The sequence below is a fragment of the Balaenoptera musculus genome, chromosome 7 (assembly GCF_009873245.2).
Source record: "Balaenoptera musculus isolate JJ_BM4_2016_0621 chromosome 7, mBalMus1.pri.v3, whole genome shotgun sequence".
In the NCBI taxonomy this organism is placed as follows: Eukaryota; Metazoa; Chordata; class Mammalia; order Artiodactyla; family Balaenopteridae; genus Balaenoptera; species Balaenoptera musculus.
In genome coordinates, this window is record NC_045791.1 from 24,277,008 (window position 1) to 24,298,911 (window position 21,904).

The 21,904-nt window shown below is 33.0% G+C and overlaps 1 protein-coding gene across 1 annotated transcript in view; it reads right to left on the minus strand.

Moving 5' to 3' along the window:
• Positions 1–21,904, minus strand: part of LRP1B (LDL receptor related protein 1B) — a 1,897,582-nt gene that overhangs the window by 11,964 nt on the left and 1,863,714 nt on the right. Inside the window, exon 87 of the mRNA XM_036857483.1 lies at positions 3,148–3,224. Within this exon, the coding sequence (XP_036713378.1) occupies positions 3,148–3,224 (77 nt within the window). The remainder of the gene's footprint in view (positions 1–3,147; positions 3,225–21,904) is intronic.

Genomic DNA, 21,904 nt, shown 5'->3' on the forward strand with positions numbered 1-21,904 from the left:
ATCAAGACTCATAATTATTTTCTGTTTACATATTTGCTTGCTTTCTTGTTTAACAGTTTTTTTATCCCTCTGGCACCTCAGTTTCATGAGAAGAGGCACTGACTGACTATCTTATTCACTGATTCATCCCTGGGATCTAGACATTACTTGACACTTAGTAGAGGCTCAATAAATACTTGCTTTTGGATAATTAGGACAGAGGCATTATTTTGTTGCATTTTTCTCTATATATTTGCAATTTATAATTATATTTATAATTCCTTGGTATAACATAATTAATTTTTTTTCTGTTTTAAAACATGATGGTATAAAAGACATGAGGATGAAGTAGGAAAATAGAAGATATGAATAACCCCCTAACAGATATCACATTTCTGTTGTCACTACAGTAAAATACAGCATCATTACATTACTGCCCCACAAATGCTGAGTATATTTTTATCCTCCTTAATTTTAGCAGATATGAATAGCATAATCCAAACATTGAGCATCCACTCCCTTAAAACTTTAGGTAAATCTAAAACAGGAGTATAAAATAAATATTTAATCATCCTTAGTTTAAAAGTCTTCCAAATAACTTCAGAAAAGTTTCTGCTTTTTCAAGTGGAAACTAAACAGAAAGCTCTAGAATAATAGAGCCACTTAATTCCACAGGCAGGCTGATCTTTAGATACTTTAAACTGCAAGGGCCAGAGAACATCAGTATGACTACTCAGAGATGATTAAGAAAGCTGTTCATCAATTAGAAAGGTAAATCTTGTGCCAGTTGATAGCAGTTAGGCTGAGAGAGGCAGTATATTCTTGATTGTACCAAGGTCCAATGATTATGGAATGCTTCACTGTAAGTGGAAATGCAGATTTGAAAACACATTCCTATAGTATCCATCTTTCTTATTGAACAGATGACTTCTGCCCAAGTTCGGGGAACATTTGACAACCATTCAAAACCACTGGAGTTTACCTGAGAAAATAAAAATAGCCCTCTACCTTAGGAAGGATCAGTTTAACTACCTTTTCTCTCCTTTCAGAGTTACTGAGGCAAGTTTCTCTAAGTGCAAATGTCTGATGATAAGTACCTTTTAACAGAGTCATTATGTGGTCAACTTTGCTCAAATCTGAGATAATTTGACATTTGCATAGCTAATAGCCCTTTCAATGTGCGTTGATACTTCCATTAAATGACTTTAAATCAGTGATGGAAGAAAGAGCACCAGAATCTTTGGAAAAAGGGTTACAACTACTTGCAACTCCTCCTTCCATCTGATAGTTCCTATTTTAGAACTGTTGTATGTAATTAGAGGCATTTTTCTTATAAGGGAGCTTGTTGCCAATGCAAATGGTTGCAACATCACCTTTCAATAAATACATCTGGCACACCCCTCCTCAAAATCATCTTCCAAACACGAAACTTTCCCTTATAGATGGACCTTATATATAAATTGAAAATTCAATTGACATTCTACTCTGTTTCCTTCTTTCAGAAAATTTTATCAATATTTAAAATTGTTTTGATTCTCTAAAAGACTAAGTTTTTAATTTATCTTAGATAATTGAGAAATTATCATAAAAGAAAGCCTAAAGTACCCTGACTTCATTAATTCTCAACTTATTACTTCAGTATGTTCTACAGGTTGGTAACTCAAATGCATTTTTTCATTACAAAAATGCTCTTAATGATGGTTGAGTCTTATAACTGGTTCACAAAATCATATAAATTAGTATTCCTCCAGAATTGTTAGTACCAATGTCAGTATGATCCTGGAAGAGAGAGAAGAGAGTATTTTTTTTCTTTTGCTCTTCTTTTGCAATATCAAGTTAGGCAAGGTATATTTTTCCACATCTCCTATATTTTATGAACCAATTCCTCAAATCCTAGTGCCCTATTCCTACAACTATGTGTCCATAGCTTTGCTACAGTCTTCTACCTTCCCTTCCTAAAGACAACACGCAAATTCTAAGGTAACACCATATGCTCCATGACCAGAATCACGTATCTCACTTTTCCAAATGCAAAGACTCGTTTCTAAGGTTATTTATTCTATACCTATTTGCCATTTTTCAAAGATGGTCATCCTTACTAGCCCAAGTTAATCTCTAAATGGTGGAACTTTAGACAATGTCACTTGAAGAATTTCAAGCAATGATAAATTATTTGGGGACAGGCACAACAAACAAGTAGATCAGCAAACACTGGGAGCCTACGTCTAAGGTACAAAAATCATATACTTTTGATTTTGATAATGTCTTTCTTTTTTCACAAATTCCACAGTATATTTTTTGTTTCTTTTCATGTATGCTCTCTCACCAGCAGTGAAAGACTAGAGAAAAATTGCTAAGTAAGCGTTCATAAATCAGAGGTATTATTTTTTTCTCTTCAAGAATATATTTACCCACTTGATAGTTATTCCAGATTTCGCAAAATTTTTCCACTCATTAGCGATAATATGTGTGAATTGGGAAACTTTATGTAAGACTTTTGTTGTGAAAATCTTTATAAAATCATTTAAAATTGTTGGTACACATACACACATAGACACAAATTACTGACGTAGATAAATTTTCATATCAGGGACCTGTCCTAAGACTACAGCTACACACACAAAAAAACTTGTAAAATGTTGCTATATTTTAATATACTTCAAAACCAGTACTTCAAAGATAAGGAAGCAATGAATCAACTATGATCCTTATTAAATATTGCTTGTTAACATACTTCATCACTTTGAGACTAACCAAGTTTGTTTTTCCACAACACACTGAATGCACTTCAAGAAAAATACACTCTAATTAAAACATAAAATTACTTTTCTTCCCCAAGTATTCTCACATCCATTGTGATATTTGCAGCCTTTGCAGCTGACGCACATTTCCGAAGAAAAGCTTAAGCTAGGTTTACAGATGTGTGTTCTGAAAACTGCCAAAGTTTGAGATGAACCCTCACAGCCTAAAAGAACACATAATGCTGGATCCTGTCACCAGGTGAGAGCTCAGTGCTTCTTCTTTCAAAAAACATATGGATTGCAGATCTCTTGCAAAATTCCATAAAGGAGATTTTCCAAGACTCAATGCCCACAATAACGGTATAAAAAGAAAACAATGCTTTCTATACTATGTGGAACACCCAAGATATTAATCTGAGAAACTTACTTGTGCTGATATGATCAGACTTGCTGCTCTTTGGGGCCGGCCTCTCACATTGTGTGCCTGACCAGTTGGTGGAGCATCTAGAAAGATAAAAACAAAACAAAACAAAATCAGTGAGTAACAAAACCCACAAGTCTGCTAATGTAGTTATTTAACCAAATGAAATGAAGGAAGAGCCTGCTATCACAGATGCATGAATTTTAGATAGAGATTTCTGCTAATTTCCTGCATATTGTCAGTATGCTGAGGGTAACCTCAATTGGACTTCACTTGTTAAAATACTTTTTAAAATTTAAGTTTATAGTCATTTTTCTTTATTCTATGTTAAACTTAAAATTGGCATATTTTATAACAAAACCGAAATTTTAATTAAGAATTGAGATTAATTCGATAGGTACTGAAAATTATGCCACTATAAAGATTGAGTTTACCTGTCAAGCAAATCCTTCTATACTAAGTTTCTGTGATTTATTTTTTCTGGGTCTAACAACCAAACAGCAAATGGTCATATGTCTCATAGTTCAAACTGCACAATTTTTACTCTTTTAATCAGAGATAGGGAAATATAGTGCTTTCCCATTTAAGATCATACTTCTATTCCCATGAAATCAAGACAATATGTCCAAGTTTTCATTCGGAGAAGTTGTCTTTCCCATATAGGAACCATAACATTATGATGGGAAGTCTCGCAGAGGATTAAAATAATAGATTTGATTAAAATCCTTCATTTAAACATAAATCACAACCATATAATTAGCTGATTGTATCAAAATAAATGCTGGAATGGTTTTAGCTATGTTTGAACAATGTCTGCTGGCTAACACAAGATGCCTCCATGCATCTGTCAAGGGAAATCCATAGAGAAACAATTTAATTGGCTTCAGTTCTTATTTAAAATGACTGTCAAATACCACCATATCACGAATAGTTGTACACAGTAAAAGAACAGCTTCCAGAACTATTCCAAGTAGATATCTTTGGGCATGGTGGCCAAACTAAATAACTGCCATTTCTGGGTCTCTTTCAATTCTGTCATAGCCAATTCAAATAGCTGAAGCTGTTTTGGAACTAAGCTTCTATGATGCCATGTGAATTATTTGTGGTATTTGTGAAGATAGTATCGGGTGTCCTAACACAAGGGCAAAATCTCATAAAATCATCATATTGACAAACTCAAATTACAAAAACAAAAATTTGTTTCATAAAAGCATACATTAACTTCAGAATAATTGACAGTAATGTTACTATTCAAGAATATAGTTATTTGATTAATAATGATATTATAAAACTATGAGTATGGAGCATGATTTCAATGAAAATTAATATCATTATATTATTATTAAGTCATCACTCATGCATTATCCTGATTTTTTATTTAGATCTTTTATAAAAAGCTTACATATATATTTTCTATACATCACATTTATTATATACCATACTACAAGTAAATCATTAAGATAGGTAAATAAATTTTAAGGCCAGGCCTATGACCCTGTCTGTATTACTGAAGTGAGGTAATGAAATGAGCATATTTCAAATAATTATAATAAAGTGAACAACCAATAAAATCATTGATTTTAAAAAATCATTTCTTTTCTTCCTTAGTTGTGGTTTTGCAGTTGAATATTCTAGAAAATTGTTCCAGTTCTTCAGTTCCTAATTCTTGACACAGTCCAAAGATAATTCAAAATAAGATGTTTAGGCAAATTTTGCAAACATGTCGTTAGAATGAATCCTAATCATTGCAAAAGTCTTTTTGTTTTATGTAGCTTTACATTTGTCAAATCTTTCTAATTGACCACTGAGGATATTTTACATGCTCCAGTGAAAAAAATAATACTGATTGCTTGGTAATTTTATTATATAACTGATGTGTACAAAGCTATTTTAAAATTAAAATATCAAAATTTGCTCTTTACATTACCTCCTTTGATTAAAAAACAACAGCAACAACAGCAACCTAAATCAGGTTCACGTTAAGCAAGAGAAATGATCTGAGATATATTTTGTTGTGTTAATAGAGATAAGAACCTCTGGGCTCATCATAACACTGAGATGCTTGAAAGTCAGAAAAGTTGGAGGAATAAATGCTAATTGATAAGATGTTCTGATATGAGCATCATGTGTTTTAAGTATTTTAGGAAGTTATTAAAAACATGCCTTTAGAACTCCAGAAGGGCAGACAGAGATTTTTAAACAAAGAAGATCAGGATACTGTGATTTTTATTCCAAACTCTGAAATTATTTAAGTAGGACAGGTGGTATTTATTAACAGTATTGAGTAATTTTCTGTTTTATCCATAGCTTGGAGCCCAGTATTTATATTAGATAAAATATATCACTTGCTAGTGGTCGTGATGCTCCTCTCTTTTGCATTGTTAAGCACACTTAACTTCTTAGCTTTCAGGGAATATTTTGTTTATTACATACTGGAAATAACTCTCAAAGACTGTGCTGGAGAAATAATTAGTTTTAACAGTTCTGCATCTTAATCAACTGATGATCACCTTGCAATTTTCCCTATCCTCCTTATAAAATAATGTTTTATGGCCAAATATAAAATATGTTCCACTTGTCTACATTTGTTCCAGTTTTAAAAAAAATAATCTCTTTTGAGATATTAAATCAAACAGAAGTCATTATTCTTGTTGCCTACCTTACAAAACTACAACTTAAGGCATTTGCTGCTCCACAAGTACTTCCTCCAATGGTTGATTTAAGACCAAGTATTTTTACTGTCTTTATAGAAATTCATAAATCTTCATTCTCTGAGTAGACTACAGTGATCAAAGCCATTAATGGCAGATCATTTAAGAATTGAAATGTGTGTGAATCATCAAAATTTCCAGCCAAATTCCTCTCTGAATTATTTGCATAATCATGCTGACTATAATAATTTCTGGCATCTGTGTCTTTGTCATTGTTTGTCAAGAAAAATCCGTAGTCCATGCCCTAGTCATCTTTAATCTGTACTGTTGCAATCTACTGCTCCCTGTTATTCATCCCTGGACAATTATCTTTGAGTTAGTCCTGCATGGTCCTCCCAAGAAATCTTATGTTTTTCTTACCATCACAAACATCTGTATATCCTTCCTTTTAAATTTATTCTACAGTTATTTCCCCCACTGCCCTTTACCCTAGGACAATGAAAATCAGCTTCTTTTTCTTATGTGTTTGATCACTATATCACTCTGAATTATTTAACTTTTTAAACACTTTTATGAATTTTGGATTCATGAAAGTATTGTTGGATCATGGATAGACAGGTAGATAGAAAGATAGATAGATTCTTATTTATTCGAACAATTGTGTATCCTTCTCTTTTCACATTATCGTATGAAGATACTTGCTTCAAAAACAGTCTTTTTGATTTCTCCCCTTCTCTCCAAGGCCAGTGACATTAAAAAGAAAGATTGTTTATCGTTATATTGTTTTCCTAATCTCTTATTCTTCCCTTTATGTTCTAGGTTAGACTAATGATTATCAAAATGAAAAATGTGTTAAAGTTGAAATTCTGGAGGCCCATATACCAGAGATTTTCATTAAGCAGCTTGGAGCTGTGGCCAGAAATCTGCATTTTAACAAAGTGAGCCTGATGCAAGTACTTCACAAATCACACTTCAAGAGATATTTGAGATAAATTATTATGTTCCCACAGATTTTGTTCTTATACCAAATATTGTTCAATCATTTAAAAAAAATTTAGGATAGGAATAATAGTATGCATGCCCAGCAAGACTGTTCAAAAGGTTAAATGACACTGGTAGACGTTCTTAACATAGTACCTGAAAGTAACTGAGTGGATTTTTGTTTGGGGTAACTAATTCTCATCTGAATGTTACTATATGAAATGCTTGGATAGTTAACTTATTGTGTTCTTTAACAGTGTGTGCAATTATTGTATAGTTACAATATTCTATATTTCAATTGTAATTTTCTGTAACGGGGGAGTACCTTTGTGTAAAGGCAATAGTGTAGCATATATTACTAGGAAGCACAGTAAATATTTTTGGACTATCAAAATAAGTTTGGCATATATAAGGGAATAAATATATAATCTTTAAAAAGAAACAGTTTTTACAATACAAGCATAAATATAAGACATATAATTAAACTGTCCAAAACAATGAGAACTCTGAAGTAGCAGAGAGATTTTACAAAAGGAATTGAAATCAGATATAAAATACTGAAAATGTATTAAAATCTTAGGTATTGTCTTTCACTGTAATAATGATCAACTTATGTGGACTAATCATGTTATTTTGTGGAAATGTCTTCTAGAGTCACTTGCTTTGGGAGGACTTCAAAATAAAATAATGAGATTAATATCTGCTCCCTCTTTTCATCAAATTTAAAGGTCATGGGACTCTTCTGACCAAAGTGAAATTCAAAGGTAAACCTTAAAGCAATTTGAAATTGAATTTCTCCTCTTATATGCTAGGCTGCTGTTATTAACCATGATGATGGAAACATTCAGAATGAAAAATCTTTTAATATACCCTTTTCTTTCTACACACAGGGAAAAAAAAATATGGCACAACTGATTAAAGGAGCCTTAGAAAACTTGTGCAGAGTGCCATGCATGTTTCGGTACTCCAAAAATCTCATTCAATAAAAATAAAAACATGACTACATTTTGTGCATCAGATTTATAAAACAGTATTTTCATACAGTGACGAAAATTCAAACATTAAAAGTCAGTTGCAAATTTTTTTTTTCTGATTAATTCTGAAAATTTCACTCTTTTGGTGGAAGAACATGACTACATTTGCATGGCATTCTTAACTTTAAAGCTTTATACCCTATGTAGCTCCCAGCACTTTTTTGCCCCCCTCTTCTTGCAGACTGCTGTATTGCAAATGCAAAAAGTTTTATTGCATTTGGAAAGGGTATTTATATATTAATTCACCAGTTTGTTAACTTGACTTTGAAACATTTTTTCATCTGTTATTGTTTCCCAATTTTCTGAGATAAAATTATTTCATATATACATAAAGATTTATAATTTTTTAACATGCTTCAAAAATTTTCTATCCTACCTTTGATATAAAATTTTGCATAAAGTTCAATTAACATTTACTGAACTTTGTGCCAGGTCCTAGGATAAGTGTTTTCATATGAAAAATATTCTTATTCAGCTTCTATAAAAACCCATGAGTTGGAATTATTCATCTTATGAAATGGAGAAGTATGTGTTCAAATGAGTTTCCTGAAAAATCACAGCTAATAAGAGGTAGAAATAAAATGTGGAGTTATTATGATCCTTCTAATTTAACGCAGTAGTAGGAAAAATGCTTTTCCTTACTCCCTCATGCCCAAGAGAGTACAGTCACTTAATAAGAAAGTAGAAATATTATCTGAACAAAGGAAAATCAGAGCATTTTCTGAGTAGTAAAATTGTTAGAATTACCACGCTGGCTCAGACCTGTGGTCAGTAATGCCTGATATTCTGTCTCTGGCAGTGACAGTGAGGGACATGTTATAGAAGGGTGTTAATATCCTTCTTGATACCAACTTCACATTTTTGTGTTGATTCCAAAATACTGTAGATGTGTTTAAAACACCTTTAAAGATCCAAGATCCATCAATTATAAATTTATCCATATTATTACTCAGTACAATTTTGAACTTCCACAACAATTCACTCTATATTTCATTCATTTTGTAGATATATATATGTGTGTATATATATACACACACACATATATATACACACACACAGCTTTGTACTACAATTTCTATTTATTTAGCACTATTCTCTATCAAAATTTGACTGTTATTTCTAACATAGAAATAGCTAGGTATTACCCTGCTTTGTTTTCTTCAAAAAGCTTAAGTTAGTATCTTAAATTTTTGTTTGTTGTAATAAGTATAATTGGTACAACTCTATAATTATATATTATAATGCCTAGTTTTAAAATATTACATTAAATCATTGTGTTACCTAGTATTGATAAAATTAGTAAGACAAAGCTAATCTTACTTAAATATTAAGGACATTTGGTCAGAAAGAGTTTTTGATTTCTGAGAAGGGTTAATGTGATGAAGTAAAATAATAATGAGATGTTCAATAAACTCTGACCAACAATTATTTTAGGAAAAGTAAAAATTAATGAGAAATTTCAGTTGAAGAAGTGACAATGAAAGAAAGAAAATTAACAAAGTGGATTATTTAAAGAAGGAGAAATATAAAAGAAAAGATAAAATCTAGTTTGCCAGGAAGTTATCCATAAAAGGAAGTTTGTTAAGATTGGCTGGTTTAAGTTAGAAAAGTTTAAACACAAAATTCTATGCAGGCCACCTGAGTAGAAATGGCCACTAAAGTGTGAAATGATGACTCAATAAATACTAAAAAAAGAACAAAATCTCTAGTAATGTAAAACTTTTATTATCTAGATATTTTCCAGGAAATTTTATTAAAAGCAGATCTGAAAGGCATAAAGTGTTTTTTTCAGAGTGAGTAGATGATTTCTACTTAAATTAATATATTACATGCATCAACTCAAAAGGAAAAGGAACAATCATAAAATCAGTATTAAGTAATATGGTTGATAAAATTGAAGACATAAATGTAGGGTATTACATTAGAAACGGTGGTTATAATTCTATAGATGAACGTGGGAAGAAAAGCAATGTATGCTGTAATACAATTGTGGAAAGTTCTGTCTACATGATGCCATGATGAATGACCAATTCCAAAACTGGCTTAAGAACATATCAAGTCATCGGGGCTGGGAGGTGGGGTTGGAAATCTCCATGCTTAGTGCCATGCAGACAAAGTGACTAATCTTATACCTGAATATTTTATGTTTTAGCACAAAATAAGAGTAAACAATAAGGAATTTTTCTATGAAAACCTAATGACTACCCTTCCTAGTTCATAGGGTTTCTGTGGCGCAACATGGTAAAATCTGAAACAAATTATAATGGCAATATCTGGCATAGTCAACTGCAGTTATTAAATATCGTTCAAGGCATATTAGTCCTATACAAATTTGGGGCAATGGTAGGGATATCAGAAAGTGTGAACAGAAGGTTTTGAGAGTGTGAATGTCTTTATAAGTGAGATATATAACTCTAATTCTCTAGAAAATATTTATTTTCAGTTGTAGTGTACATATGCTGAGATATTGATATTAGCCACTTTAGTTTATAGTCTAAATCATTGGGAAATAATTCCTATATACAGATAGTCACCTCCTTTCTGATACTTCAGTATAGCCTTTGTTCTAGTTACAAGATTTTTACATATCCATCAAAAGGTAACACCAAAGGTTTCTAGAGGCAAACATTTTTAATTGATAAAGGTACACTGTATTCGTATTGATACCACCTTCCCAATTACCACCATTTAGCCTTCCTCAAAATCTAGGACCTGCATTTCACAAGTTTTTAAAATTTTTAAAATTGCTTTAAAACAAAACAAGCAATCAAAAAAAGAGTAAATGAAAAAAATTGAAATGACTTGCTAAAATCAAGTGTCAGTATGAATTAACAAATTTGTCTACGCTGCATAAATGTCAATTAGTCATAAAACACTCACCAGATTTGTTCAACACTTATAGGAAAATGTTGCAAACAGAAACATCTGAAGGCTTATGACAAAAGATGGCCATTAACACACATTTCTTTCCTAATCCAAGTGTTATATTACTTCCCTGACTCAAGGTGAGAAGGTTTATGCAGGCAGTAGTCTAAAAATTGATTCAGGAAGTTTAGATAAATATATTCAATAAATCTAAAAGGCTATAGAATACTACAGTAGTATTTTACATTATGGAGAATTGCCATTTGGGGGCAGTTATAAATATCTTTATATATTTGATCCACATACAATCATAAATATGGTACATTCTATTTTTGCATTTCTCTATTTATATATGCATTTATAAATCTCTAAATATGCCTTTGCCTATGACTATGCTAGACTGATTACTTAAAGGTAGGGGTCATCTATTATTCATTTTTATATTTCTTCATTTCTTGAGCACATGGTCAGTATGTAGGTTTGGTCAATCAATATGTTTGTTGTTTGTTAAAATGAATGAACGAATGTATGAAGGCATGGAGGATGCATGGTTGAACTCATATGAATACACATACATGTGTCATATCCCATTCTATGAAGAATATATAGCTCCATTCATAAGTACATGTTTTCAGCTAGTTACCAGTCATTTCTCACTGAAAAGAATATTGATCCACTATGAAAAACACTTAACATGTAAGAACCACAGTAATAGGCAAATATTTTCTTCCTTTCTTCCTTCCTCCTTCCCTCCTTCCCTCTTTCCCTCCTTCCTCCCTCCCTCCCTCCCTCTCTCCCTTCCTCCCTTCTTTCTTCCCTCCCTCCCTTCCTTCATTAATCTATTTATTAATTCTTCCTTTTATAAAATTAGATGATCACATTTTAGCAACTTGGACATGTAAAATTTTACTTATTCAATGTTGTAAATTGTGTGACACTTCCGTTCTTGTCCCACGATGCAGCTAACTAAGAAACGTTTATCTCCTTTCCCTGACAAAAATTCTAAAGGCGTTTGCCTGATGGGTAAATTGACATGTAAACCAGTTTTATATAAAAATCATACAAACAAATATGTAGTTAAATGTAATTTAATTCAATTTAGTCACTTAAATAATTGTGTAAAATTAAAGTGCTGGTATGGTATGACACAAATAGCATGTGTAAGTTTTGGAATTAGACAGAACTGTACTGTAATCTAGTCTTCTCTCCTCACAAAGGATATATCTTCTAGCAATTCACCCACTTTGGTCTTTTAGTTTATAATACAAGGGAGAGCAATATTCCCACTTTTGTCACACATTTCCCACAGATCTAGCCTCTTATGCTTTAACCTTTGTTTTCCCCTTAAATCCCCTTCTTTTCTTATTTTATATTTTATCTTTCTATTGTATGTTTTCCTTTTACTACCTCAAAGTTTTTCTTCTTCCTTCTTTACTTTGTTTCTTTTTTCCTCCCTTTCTTCCTTCCATTCTTTTTCTTTTTCCTTTTTGCAAGGCAAGTTGATCATTATAAAAGTTAAAAAAAAAATTAGGCTTCCTGAAAGATTAAATGATACAATGTATATAAAATTTACACACCCTCTAAGTTAATTTAACTCGTGATAAATAATACTATGAATATTAAATTTAAAGCTTGTATATGGCACACCAATATCAATATAATTATAATTTTTGTTTGTATGCTGAGTGGAAGAAGTATTAGGCTAAAATTTCTATACTCCTTTAACAAAAATGGCTTTCTTCTGCTACTATTCCAGTGTGAAAAAGAAGAAAATATTTCCTTAACTGACGATAATGTAAGGCATTTTTCATTTATTTTTTTTCTCTTAAACCAATGTTGCTGGTTAATCTATATTCCTCTGATCCTTTTCTTAAAATTGTATAAAGTTGGTTTGGAATTAAGTAGTAGGTTGGAGGTTTACTGATTTATTTTTTTTGACTTGTTTCAGGATAGAACATGAGCAGGAAATAAACCTTCATTGTTAAAAGCATCTGAAATTTGTGCTTTCTCATAGCAGTCAAATCTGGGGAACGCAGTCTAATAGAAAAATAATGTAAATTGTTAAAGAGGTAACAAGTACACGAATGAAAATACTATGTAGTTATATTGTATATGGTTTCTTTGGTTATTCTGAATTACTTACTGATTATATTAAAGGCCAAGAACATGTCCCAGAATCAAGGGAAAATAAGGTGACTACATCAAAGCTTCATAACAATAGCTGCCCAGTGTGTAACTATGCAATAATTGTTCTCTGTTAGGCAGCGCCACCTGTACTCTCAAAGCACAAACTGGACTTTAAACTTTCATAGAAAAATATATCTGTATTCTGTGTTTTTCCCCATGACATGACTAGCTGGCGAAAGCTAGAACAAGCTACAACTTGTTACTTGGGATCCTAAAGGATAGATATTGATGTGACAGATTTTCCTGGCCTTTACTGTTCCAAAAGACACGCACGTTTCACATTCTGTGCTTTGAAAATATGCCACGGGGCAGAAAACAAATAAGGGACATGCAATGACCTGACTCTTGAAAAGTGGACAACACAGGCTGCTAAAGTTGAATTGCTCAAAACCCCTGCTGAAAAGTTGTGATCTGTTTGAAATCACTCCTGACAGCTTCCTTGGGCTCTTCTCAAATATTCTCTATGGGGCCACAGGGTCGCTGGTCCACAAGGAGGAGCGTTGCTCAGCCTGACAACAGAGGCCTGAAGAGTAGAACGTGCCCTCTCCTTTCAGCAGAGCCAGTAGTTTGAAATACCTAGGCCTTAATTAGCTGTTGTAATATAGAAGAAGAATTCCTACCTTTTAAAAATGTGTGACAGAAACGAAACTCACTACCTTCTTCCCCAAAACCCCAACAGAGGTTTCCCTAGTACCTGTACATTTCCTTATGTGTTTCTCACCTTAAGGACTTAGAAAACAATGCTGAACTTTTAAGAAAATAATTAGATGGAACAATCACAAAGCCAAAGAAAATGACAAAATGACTAATTTTCAGATCATTCACTTAATGAATGTCCCTTTGGTACTTGTATATTCATTTTGCATCCCTCTGAGTTTTTAAAATCTGCTTTGAAAATGATTCAAAAGCTAGTTCCTGTGTGTTTTCTGAGGTGTTTGAGGGTGGACCCGCTGCCCTTTTTTTCCTCTCGTGTCCCTCATGGGACTTGAGCTTAGTTATGTAGTTCCCTTTTCAGTCACTATTACTATCACAATCATCACACTTCTAATCTTTTATTTATGCCATATTTTGCTTATTTTTAATAACGAGCACTTTTTAAGAACTGCACAGTTTATTTTTTGCCTCCAAACTCCCAGAAGCCCAAATTATGCCAAGTACTGATGATTTTATGTATGGTCTATTAGAACAGTTTTAAGGTTCTACTTTTTTTAAAAGTGTTTATTATGTTGAAAACAATATTCTGTTTTTTTTTTTTTAAGCAGGTATTACATTTCTTATTCCTCAAAATAATTTTAGGAAGTAGATGCTATCAGTATTTCCATATTAAGATGACAAATGAGGCAAAGAGAAGAAAAACGAAACCAACAAAACAAACTGCAATTCCAAGATATAAGGTCTTCTATCTTTTGGCTCTTTTTTGTGCCCTGTTTACCAACAAATCACTTTTAAAAAGCCATTTTTTTAATTAAAAAAATTGTCTCCCTTTCCTTTGTAAATTGGGATTCATTTTAAAATCTGTTTTTTCAAACCCAGGGCTTCTTGTTCCAGCAGAGCACCATGCCATCAAGACCTTTTTAAAACACACACATGATTGAGATAGTTTATATGTCAAATGTTATTAGTGTTCCCCTACTGCTTATGGACTTATGGAATAAATTTCAAATTCCTAGCTAAGCATACTATGTTCCTCAGAACTATTTCAGTGTATAACATTATTGTCTAATACTCCCCCAGAAGCACCATTTATCTTACACCACTCACATCCCCAGAGCCCCTGCCACATTCCTTCTTGTCTCATCTCTTTCCTCAAATAGATCAGAGTTCCTCAAGGGCAGGGGCTACAACTTACTTTCCTCTATTTCATTCTTTTCTTTTCTTTCTTTCTTTTTTTTTTTTTTTGAGAGAGAGAAAATACCAGAGTAAAAACCACAAACAAAAGTCAAGGAGAAGAGAGAACAAAAATTAATACCATTAAGTTTTACTAATAAGTTAATATGGGTAAGTTAAAAGCCTATTTAGTTCCTTTTGTAGAGAGATATTTAACCTCCGTTCCAGAATGCTCAGGAAACTTCCTGTGGTAGTTTTAGAAGATATCATAAAGATGAGAAAGAGAACCAAAAATCATAATGAAATGAATCACTTTTTAATTTTTTTCTGACTCTTGCAGGTTTTGAAAATGTATTAATGAAGTAAGAAGTGGTATTACAATGATGATAGAAAGATGCTTACATCATAGGCTGTCAGATTTCACAATACAACACAGGCACCAGGACAGTATTTTTTAGCAACATTAGTTAAGCACATATTACACACAGAATGCATGCTAGCTGCTGAGGCAAAATAGATAAATCAGATACAACCTCTTCTTTAAAGGAATTTACAATCTGCCAGAGAGAAACAGACATGTACATTTAGAAGGGCCATGGAGTAAAACAAGCAGCATTCCCAAGCCAGTTTCATAGAAATATGCTCCATGTCAAAAGGCCACACAGAGATGAGAGGTCAATTCTAGCCATGAAATATGGAATATCATAGGGTAATATGAAAAATGTAACCACACACTCCTGCAGATGATCAGAGAAAGGAAAACCATGTTTCCAAAAAAAAAGAGGAAAAAAGAAAAAAAACAGACAGAAAACAAAACAAAACAGATGCCCAAATAAATATAACCAAACCAAAAAAAAAAAAAAAAAAAAAAAAGGGAAAAACAAATAATAGATTGGGGAAAAATGCTCACAGAAAGTTATTTTTAGCTTCTGCTTGAAATGAAGAAGCAAAACATAAAAACTAACAGTGCTAAATTGTTTTTGACCACACAGAGAATTGGTCCTGCTATGGGCAAGAAGCAATAATATATATAGTAAGAAATGTCTTGGAATTTTGCCATACTGCTATTTTCAAAACAGTGTGGGCCTGAATTGGTATGATTTCAAAACCAGTGTAATATCAGAGTTAGATCTTTTTGGTTCTCTGTTTTCAGCTGATAAAAAATAATTTTAAACTTGTTTTTTTCTTTTGTTTTTGAAAAAGAAGGTGAATTACACAGAAAATTGATTTTAAAGGAAATATTCCCCAAATTCCACCAATAATGGTCAATAATCTTTAAGCTTCACAAGTCAAATATTTTTGTCTGTTCACTGATAAAAACTTCAGCGCCTAGGTTGTTTTCTGGTATATAGTAGGTATTCAATAAAAATTTGCTGATGAATTAATATGGGAAGAAAAAATCACCAGTATTTTTGTTATCTAAATGGGCAAAATATGAAGAAACCAAGGGACAGACACTTAGGTTTCTAGTTCTTATAGACTGTGGATTTATTGATACTAGACTAGGGGTCGATAATAAGAAATAGGTGGAAAAGATTATTACCTCTCTTGAAGTTAGGCATAAATAAGCTATTTATATAACCTGATATATTCTGGTACATTATTTTAAAGTATCAGGAAAATAGACCATAAAATCACAGAGAAAAATTAAATACAAATATTTAATTGTGACCCAGGAATTTTATGATTAGCCCTTCAGTTACTCCATAGTTTTAATAATAAAGGCTTTGTTATTTTTAATTCTGCTACTAATGGGAATCTTTGTTTTCTCAGTGTCTTTATAGATATTTTAGAGGAATTTTGAGAGAACTGGTATCTGGGGTTGTGACTCTGACCCAATTTTTAAAAAATTACTAAAATTCAAATGGAACTCTGATTAAATACATCATACTTTATAGTTTTATAGTATATTAGTGAACAATTAGTCTAAACCCATCACCTATGGACAAGGAAAATGTGACACAAAGAGACAATGTAACTTGCCCCAAATCATTGCTAGTTTGATTAATAAAGTCTATACTTTCACACTGAATATTTCTTCTTCTGGGTGCTGATACTAGAAAACTAATGAGATAAGCACACAGATATTTAAAGACAGAAGTTTTTATCCTAGGAAAAAATAATTTTAAAAAAGAACAAAACACAGAAACAAACTAACAAAAAAATCCTAATTATTGAATGATAGCTGGTTCATTAAATAAAACAGGAAAAGTCCAGACAACAGAACACTTGGTAACCTTAAGAATAAAAGCATCTAGTTATGTAGATTGACATGGAATGATGTTCATAATGTATTGCAAAGTAAATAAACATGAAAGAGTGTCTATCACATGATTTCATTTTAGTATATAATACTCTGCAAATGTATATTTGCATAAAGAAATGGAATGAATAGAAACCAAAGTAATAGTAGTTTGAGATCAAAGTGTCAGCAGGTTTGATATCTTCTGAGGCCTCTCTCCTTGGCTTACGACCATTTTCTTCCTATATATCTTCACATGGTCTTCCCCTGTGTGTACTGTATCCAAATCTCCCCTTCTTATAAGGACACCAGTCACGTTGGATTGGGGCCCACCCTAATGACCCCCATTTTAACTTATTCATCTCTTTAAAGATCCTATCTCCAAATACAGTCCCATTCTGAGGTACTGGGAGATAGAGCTTCAACATATGAATTTTGAACACAATTCATCTCAAAATACTGACAAAAAAGCAAAATTCACATACACACATATAGATATATCACTTGTGTGTGTAAGTTAATTTTATGTCAACTTGACTGGCCTAAGGGATGCCCAGATAGCTGGCAAAACATTATTTCTGGGTGTGTCTATGAGGGTGTCTCTGGGAAGAAACAAGTGTTTGAATTAGACTGAGTAAAGAAGACCACTCTCACCAGTGAGGGTGGGCATCATCCAATTTGCTGAGGGTCTGAATAGAACAAAAAGGCAGAGGAAGGGCACATTTGCTCTCTCTGCTTGAGCTGGGACATCTGTCATCTCTTGCCCTCGAACATTAATGCTCCTGGTTTTTAGTTCTTTGAACTTAGACTGTGACGTACACCATCATTTCCCTGGTTCTCTGGTCTTTAGATTTGGACTGAATTACACCACCAGCTTTCCCTGTTCTCCAGCTTGTCGACAGTAGACCCTGGGATTTCTTGACCTCCATAATTGGGTGAGTCAATTCCTATAATAAATGTCTCTCTCTCCCCATTTATATATATAATATATATGATATATGATACATATGATATATATCCTATTGCTTCTTTTTCTCTGGAGAAACCTGAATATTTGATTCTTCTCTTTTAAAAAACTTCAGTTAAGTCCAAGTCAATTAATATTTACTATTCACTTGCCGTGTGCTATATACAAAGAGATAATCCTGTGTTGAGACTAGTGGGATAATAAGAGTAAAGTGGAAAAAGGCAGGAGAGACATTTGGGTCCAGTGAGCTATTTAAGCAAAAACATCTAGGTGTGGAATGGTTCCATGGCTATGTGGTGAGGCTGTGTATGTGCTTGTGTCCACAGTGGTAGGAGAAGTAGTGTAGCTACAAGCATTTCTTTACTACTGGAGGGTGAAATGTGCTGTGGGTACTGCTGGGAGATAATGCTGTGGAGGTTGGTCTATGTTTTAAAAAAAAAAACATAATTTGAATTTAAAATAAATTCAATATTAATGAAAGTCTTACGCTAGGGAGAAATTTTAGAAGTAGGAAGACATAGTTAACTTGTTATTGAGTTCACAGGATTAATCATTTCTATATCTCACAACAAAAATTGTTTAACAATACAAACATTGTCAAAATCACACATATTAATTTTTTAAAGTTTGGCTTTAACATTGTTCAATATACCTTCTTTAATAAATGTCAAAACTCTCTCCAAATAAACATAAAAAAGCCTTTAGATTTTCATTTTTTCTTAGCTTTTCTTTGGAGTTTTCTTTTCCTCCGCACATAGTAATAAGTGAAAAGGGCCATCAAGAGACAAAAGTGAAGGCTTTCAAAGAACAAATCTATTACTTAAATTGAAAGATAAGGTAATAAAATTTCTATGTGGAAAAAAACTGTCAACCTCATAGATCTGAATACTTTGTAGACTTTCCAAATGTGTGTAAGTTCTGCACAATTCAATAGTTTTTTTACTCTATGAGAAAAAGAAAAACGTAGTACCAACAAAGCTAAAGCAAGTACTATATCTTACTTCTTAAAGCAATTTTTGTTTCCTGTAAAGGTGCTTAGATGAAATAGTGCATACTAGCTTTTCATCAAAGATACATGACCACTATCAATTGAAATCTGAAGCTAAAATCTGTGTTTCCAAAAATTTCCACTTACGAGAGAAAGAGATCCTGAGGGTTTAATATTCTCTTAGCTGGACAATTTTTGTATTCTACATGATCATAGACACTTCATACTAAATTTATTTTTATTTATTTACATTTTAGTACCAAATGAATTATAAGTATCCTATGTAAAACTAGGAAATTTTCCATATTCTAGAAATTTTAACTCTAAGAAACATGAGTATAATATCTGTGTCTGAACCATCTATCCTTCATAGTTACTTAACAATGGACCCTTAATAAACAGTGAAAGAATGATCCTCTTGAAACTTATGTCTTTCTTATTGTAAAAATATTCTCCCTTAGATCCCACTTCCCCTTGAAGTTACGATTGTTCTTCCTTCATTTAATCCACAGCCAAACAGTCAGAAAGGAATCTACAGTCTTCTCTACTTTCTTACCTTTCACTTTTCCAACTATAATCTGGTTGCTGTCATGTAGCACTTTCAAAACATCTCTCATAATGGCCATCTAATTGCAAAATTCAGTAAACCACTTAGAATTCTTATCCTCTTTGAACTATCTGGAGTTGATATTCTTGGACACGCTCTATTCCTTTGACTTGGAGGAACCTACACTTTGACAAGTCCCCTCCAAATTCTATTTCTTCTCATTTTTTTGTTGATTCTTCCATAACACAGTATTAAACATTGGTGTCTCCTAGAATTCTATCCTTAATTCTCCAGTCTTCTTTCCATAAACCCACTCTTGTGTCATGCATAAAATGTACCTCACAAACTGGCCCCAAAACATCTCTTTAACCTCTCCCTAACCCCCATTATATCACATAGCCTGTGTTCTATTCTCAACAACGTTCATCTTCTACTTTCAGACCTATTCTCTCACTGTGCTATTCCTCTTTCAAGAAAGGTTTTCGGCCATTTCCCCCTGTAAAATAACTAAATTTTTTTTCAAAATACTGTTAAAATATCACTTCATCTGTAAAACCTTTCTCTCTCCCACTAGTAATCATTAACTGATCTCTATTCAGTTGTTTTACCACAACACTTTGGTCATATTTCCGTATAGCAATTATCACATGGTATTTTAACTTTTAAAAATCCATTCATCTACCCAAAATGAATTTTAAGCTCTTTAAAAGTAAAAACCTTATTGGAGTTAGTCAGCACAAAGAAAGCAGTATGGAATAAGAGTTATAACCAGGGCAAGGACGTTAGAATCAAACAGGTATTTGCTACATCAGTTTTAGCTGTTAATTCTCCTTCTGAATATACACAGGGCCTCACTCATCATAGGTTATCAATACATATTTGACGAATGAATTAATGAGTGAATAACAGAATATCATTATCTCTTCCACGATTCTTTCATGGCTTAAGTGATTTGAGGAATTCAGTAAGCATTACTCCTACCATCAGAATAAATTTTAGGGTGTGGAAAACCAAAGCACAGACAAAATTTCCATTAAGCCCAAAGCAGATAGAAATAAAGATACACAAAAGTAAAAGGTGTTTGCTCTGAATCACTCCGATTAACATATTTTTCCTGGCTGATTTTAATCCGAGGCTGATTGTACCTTACAAGGTCAGGTGCCTCTGATGATACATGGTAAGAGTGAAAAGTGGAACAGAACATTACTGTGGACTGTTATGCCCACAAGAAATGTTCATTCTGGTGACACAAGGGCATTGTCTAGACAGGTCATGTTCCTGAGACCTATTTATGGAGGGGGGTGGTGCTGAAATGTCATGTATACTTTGCCTGGGAATTGTGAGAAAGGGACAAGAAATGCAAAGACTGGGCCCCAGAGCAGGCATTACCAGGGTCCTAAAAATGAGATAACACAAGTACCTAGATCAAAGTTTGGCCAAGGAGCACCCTGACCTTACTAACACTGAACTAACCGTGAATCCATCATTTTTCACCTGAAGTGCTGCCAGACCTTTTGGTGTGGGATCCCTGCAGCTGATCTCCAGGCCTTTCTTCCACATGCCACTAAGTGTCACCTTTGAAAGCAAACTCCTTCAGCTCTGCCTCAAATCACTTTGGCTATACATTCTTTTCAGGATCCTATGGAATCCCCTAACTTTGGCATAAATCGGGTTCCAATTTATCTTCCCCGTTTTAACTCCTCACCCCCCTCCCCAACTCTCCAGTCACCCTTCATTCTAGCTGTATTAAACCACTCATAGTTCCCCAGAGAGGCCACTAAGTCTCACATCCATGTCTCTGCTTATGTTATTCTTTCTTTTCAGAATGTTCTTCCCAACCTCACTGAACTACCTGAACCACATGGACAACACGAGGTTGCCTTTTCTGTAAAGTCTTCCGGGTATTCCTATCTCCCATTCTAAACAAATCACCTGCCCTGTTAAAACTCCACTGCCCTCTCTTTTTTCCTGTGTTCACACCTGCATTAATACAGGTTAATTAGTTGCTTATGAATTTCTAAACCCACTAATTCGTGAGCTCCTTGATGTTTGGGTTAAATTTCATTCATCTTCACTTGTCTAGGATTTAGCACTCTTTCAGGGTCTTATAAATATTTGCTGAATGACTGGAGGAATTTGGGTTGGAGGCAAGGCAGAGGTAAGACTAAAGAAGGGTCCCCTCTCTGTCTTCAGCTGCATAAGGCACTAAACCTGAGTATGAACTAAGAAGTGAATCAATTTCTTAACAGGGCAGTTTATATACACTTTATAGACTGATATTTAAAGGAGTATTTCTGGATTATTTTATGTAGGAACATTGGTTTAACATATTCAAATATATTTTAGAAAAAAAGGAAGAATATCAGTTTTTCCTATGTGATTATTTTAATCACTTCCCATATTTTTACAAGTATTGTGTAAAGAATGACATTTTCTTGAATAACAAAATAGATCATTATGAACAAAATTGTAGA